The 5,341-nt window shown below is 38.5% G+C and overlaps 1 protein-coding gene across 2 annotated transcripts in view; it reads right to left on the minus strand.

The window, feature by feature from the left end:
- LOC107741211 (LIM domain kinase 2-like) overlaps nt 1–5,341 on the minus strand; it is a 33,649-nt gene extending 28,308 nt beyond the window's left edge. The window contains exons 1-2 of one of the 2 annotated variants that reach the window (XM_016553878.1): nt 5,063–5,341; nt 4,298–4,394 (exon numbers count right to left, since the gene is read on the minus strand). In XM_016553878.1, the coding sequence (XP_016409364.1) occupies nt 4,298–4,394; nt 5,063–5,078 (113 nt within the window). In that variant the 5' untranslated portion in view covers nt 5,079–5,341. The remainder of the gene's footprint in view (nt 1–4,297; nt 4,395–5,062) is intronic. The other variant, XM_016553877.1, reaches the window with a different exon arrangement.

Below are 5,341 nucleotides of genomic sequence, written 5' to 3' on the forward strand. Positions count from 1 at the left end.
TATACATTGGATTGGTTTCTTCTTTAAATTATAAAATAGTAAAAATATGAATGGTATTATAATGTTATAGTAAAACTAAAATTAAAATAATGGGAAAAACCCTTAAGATAACATGTAGAAAGAAAAAAACGCATCTTAAGCACGCAGAATAACATACGTGGACTTTGAACGATTAATTGCCGCTTTGAACGATTACGTAATTGTGGCATCCATAATTGTAATCGCGATTAGAAATTCGATTAATTGTGCAGCCCTACCTTCACTGCAACCAAACACTTACAGGAAAGTAGGGAATGCCTGCCATAACATAAGAGGGATTCCACAGAGGAACAAACAGTCAATTAAAATATCAATCAACAAACAAATAATAAACAGTAGAAAGAACTTAATCACTAAATGTATTGCTTATGTGTAATCGAGCACCAGACTATGGAATAAACCCTGTGATGGTTTTAAGCCAGAGACAACGAGCTTATATATGATTACTATTATGATTATATATGGAAACTCAAACTTACAGATCATATCCAACCAAGAAAAAAAAACATCAACAGAGGTGGAAAAAAGCCTAGGCTGTACCCATGTTCCAGATTGCATTGGAATAATTTCTGTTCTCATTAAGAAACACAAGCCTCAGAGCCTCAATATGGTCCTAATCTCCAGAAAATGACTGATTCAATCATGATGACAAAACAGTTCCTTAAACTTAGGCTATGGACTTTTGGAATTACTTTTTTAATGGTCATCCATGAATGTCATTTCTAAAAAAAAAAAATGTTTTTTTACTTTCTAATCAGTTTCAACAAGTCCTAACAAGTCCTCCAAAAGCTCCTACTTCAATTCACTGAAATGCTTAATAAGAAACAATATATTAAAGTTTGACAAACTACAGCTAGTGCTTATAAAAAGCTTCCTGAGGTCAGTTATGTTAACTGATGTCCTTTATTCAACAATGGTTATCGGTACAAAAAAAAGAGCAATTTGTTGACACATTTAGAAATACTGACAGTAACGACTCTGGCGGGCAGTTTTTTAACTAGGGGTGCGACTATTTTGACAACACATTAATCTATCTTAAAAAAGGACCTTTACACAGACACATGCCATTTGATAGTTAAAGGTTTAGTTCACCCAAAAATGAAAATTCTGTCATTAATTACTCACCCTCATGTTGTTCCAAACCCGTAAAACCTTCGTTCATCTTCGGAAAAAAAATTAAGATATTTTTGATGAAATCAGAGCTTTCTGACCCTGCATAGACAGCAACGGAACTACCACGTCCAAGGCTCAGAAAGGTAGTAAAGGACATCGTTAAAATAGTCCATGTGATATCAGTGGTTCAACCGTAATGTTATGAAGCTACGAGAATACTTTTTGTGCACAAAGAAAACAAAAATAACAACTTTATTCAACAATTTCTTCTCTTCCGTGTCAGTCTCTGCCGCCATTCAGGAGAGTACCACGAAGCATGCGTGTGATGATGCTGATGCAGGAGCCAGCATTCTGACGTAGAGCGTCCATTTCTCTTAGTTCTTTGTCTGTAAATTCAGGTTCAAATAAGTAAAGCCGGGATCAGACTACAGGAGTTTTAAAATTCTAACCAATTATGAAATCTAGTTGCAGCACACACGTAAGAAGAATCTTTGCAGATTTTCTTCCCTCAAATCTTAAACACGCACACACTACAAGATCTGAAAATCGTGTCGCATCACACACTACAAGATTTTATTAAGGTTATCATGCCCAAGGGGCACCTCACGTGATCTCACGCAGCAGATTGTCATTGACGTTTCAGCAGTGTTTAAAAAAGGTTAGCTAGCGTACTAGTAGCTTTATACACTCTTTGTCCTTACGGTTGTGGTACGTTTTCAACACATTATGCAGACAGTCGCATTATTGCAAAACTTCCACAAGCAGTTTCTCCATCTCCTCTATCTAACAGACCCATACAGCAGCTTGTTTTGCTGACGTAATCATATCCGTCATCATCCTGATTTAAAATCCTAAATATCAAACATGTTTGATATGATCTGGGTGGCCCCGATTTGTGTGCGAGCAGATCGGGAGGTGCAAGATTCGATCAGTACACACCTCACATTACCAGATAATCCGCGACGAACATCGGAACCGACCGAGGTCCTCGACAAGATTTTTTTCTCAGATTCTCGGTAGGGGAAAATCGGGGATAAATCGGTCTAAAATTCCTGTCTGAGCCCGGTGTGAGCTGGGCAAAAAATTTCAAGTCATCCTCTCTGTCAAAATATTCAGACATGTTTACAAAGACTGTTTTTTGTACAGCGTGTGTCGTCTTCTGCTTGTAAACAAGGTGCAGCGTAGGGCTGGACGATATGGCCAAAATTGATATCACGATATATTTCTTAATTTCGGTCGATACGATATAATTCCGATATCGATATGAACACTATTTATCTGAAATAGAAATCTTTTGTAACATTATAAATGCCTTTATCATCACTTTTGATCAATTTTAAGCATCCTTGCTAAATAAAAGTATAATTTCTATAATTTCTTTCCCGACTGGTAGTGTAGGCTGATTATTCTTATAGATTGAAACAAATGTGCTTCAGCCAAAAAAAAAAGGGTATGAAAAGTGCTCCGATTCGCTGCAGAAAACAAAAAAATTGAACAACAACAAAAACTGGAAATGTTGCTGGAGATGGGCTTATTTAAAATGAAAACTCATGCTCTGCTAGCAGGAGGCGCTTTTAGAGTGATAGAACTAGCGGTTTCTCCAGTAATGGCTGTAATCAAAGCAGCTCCGCTCATGAACGCTTCTTTATCAGATCAAATGAAAATGCCATCGAAACTTTTCTGAAGACAGTCGGTTCCCTTCAGAGATACATTCATATAAAACACCCGCGCCGTGTTATGATTTTGAAATGTGCAGTGCTCATGTTTATTCAACGAAGTAAAACGCCTCAAATAAATCAATGTATGGGAAACGCTGGGAATGTATATCGAAATATCGGAAATGTGTTTAAAAATCATATCACCGTTATTGAAAAAAATTATATCGCGATACATATTGATATTGAATTATTGTCCAGCCCTAGTGCAGCGCATCCGGATTCTACGTCAGAACACTGGCTCCTGCATCAGTATGAGTCGTGGTACTCTCGTGAATGGCGGCTGAGACTGACACGGAAGATGAACGAAGGTCTTATGGGTTTGGAATGACATGAGGGTGAGTAATTAATGACAGAATTTTCATTTTTGGGTGAACTAACCCTTTAACCACTGATCAGCTGGAAGAGAGCTGGAAAAAGAGAGGACGCCTTTAGCCATTTCATGGTCCCATTACCACTTTTCATCATTTCACTGTTTGTTTTTCTTACACAAACAAACATTTCTCTCTTGTATTTAAATAAACAAAACACACAAGCCCCTAGAAGATGAAGGTTCTAGGAGTTCCTAGTAGTCGCTGACAAACATTGAACTAAGCAGCACATAATACCTACATGTAGGTGTGAAAGAAAACAAAGCTTTCATTTGAATGCAATAGTCTGCATATTTTTCTCTGAAAAGGAAAGAAAAAGCATTCCTCTTTGTCTCGGTTGCTGGTCAACTGGGCCACCCTTATCTCTTAGTAATTCCGTATAGTTGTGTACTGAGTTTGGTAAATAAAACAATTCTCTGGCTAAAAATCCTATGTTAAAAGCATAGGCTGTTCATGCTTGTCTACAGCCTGGTAAGGCTGCTGCTCAGCTGGACATCCATCCTTAAAATCCCACTTACCAGTCAACAGACAATGCTGCACTCTAAAAAATGCTGGGTTAAATACAACCCAGTGCTGGGTAAAACAGGGACAAACAATTATCCGGGAGTGACGCGCGGTGGGCAGACGCGCTGCCAAGATGGCGACGGCCGCCTCTGCCCACTTTTGAGCTTCAAAAACTATCTTCGGAACCCTATGGGCGACGTCACGGACACGACGTCCATGTTTTTATACAGTCTATGGGACAAACCCAGCAATTGGGCTGTTTTAACCCAACCTTCTGGGTAGTAACCCAACCACTGGGTCAAAACAACCCAATTGCTGGGTTTGTCCCTATTTTACCCAGCACTGGGTTGTATTTAACCCAGCATTTTTTAGAGTGTGGAGACCAGTTAAGATCAGCTAACCACTTTTGGCTGGTTTAAAGTGCTTTTTTTTTAGCAGGGTGAAGATTTAAAAAAGTAGGCAAATACAAGAAAAACAATCGAACACATTTTGTTTACTTCGCCCCATTCCTGGCCAGTCTGGCTCAGTTTAAGGAGAAATCAAGTTAACACCCACTGAAAGCATGAGTTGTGCCAGGCGTCTTGAAGAACCTTCACATGAAACGCGTCCTGAATCCTCCCGCCACAGCCCGTGCACGCGCGCTCCGTCACATCTGTCAATCAAATATCAGAGGAACGTTCAGAACTGGCAACTCATACACAGATCATGTTTGTTTACATGGGAAACCCCAGACATTGAACTTTCAATTTTTTAAAGTTGTGAGCACGACCTGAAGTTTCACATTATGTAATCTCGCGCTGCTGATCTATTCTGGCGATTGCTGTACCTTTACATTTATACAATTTATGAGATTTTTACCATTAAAACCTCATCTAAATGCAATGGATTTTATCTAAATTTGCTTTAAAATATTTCTGTAATGAAAAACAGCTGGGGTCCATTTCAGCTGTTTATTTAGGCTACTTGTGAGATGAAACGTCTATTTAAAATACTTCTAAACGATTATTAAAGAAAACCTTTGAATATTTCTAATTATGAATTACATATTCAAATTCAGACATTTAACTGTTGTTTATCGGCAAACGTCAATATCATAGACTGTATAAAAACATATACAACCTCAAAAAAACAAACAAACAAGCGATCGCCTAAGCAAATTCCTACATGTTCGTTTCTGTTGAATCTGATCTGAAAACTTTTGAGTTACTAACTTTTGTCTATGAACTGTGACAGCCTTAACATAAAGAATTAGTAAGTTTTAAAGGAGCTCAAGTAAACATTTACTGGAAGAAGCGTAAATATCGTTCGCGCAATCCTCACCCTCTCGTTCGTCCATGTCCTCCCCGATCTGATTTAATTATATTTGTTCAAGCTCACATGCTGGTCCAGAAAAGTCTGAAGTTCACACGCTGCACGTCGGCGATGCTCCATTTCTGATCCATGTGTAAGACTCACTGAGTAAATCCATCTGAAAATTCAGGGGTCAACAAAGTTTCATCCAGATTCCTAGCAAGTTCAGTTTCTCTCTCCCGTCCGACCAGATGACGTCATAACATAGAAATGTACGGAGACCGGAAGGGATCAAACAGCATCACCTGA

The sequence above is a fragment of the Sinocyclocheilus rhinocerous genome, unplaced genomic scaffold, assembly GCF_001515625.1.
Source record: "Sinocyclocheilus rhinocerous isolate Xijiao unplaced genomic scaffold, SAMN03320098_v1.1 scaffold615, whole genome shotgun sequence".
In the NCBI taxonomy this organism is placed as follows: Eukaryota; Metazoa; Chordata; class Actinopteri; order Cypriniformes; family Cyprinidae; genus Sinocyclocheilus; species Sinocyclocheilus rhinocerous.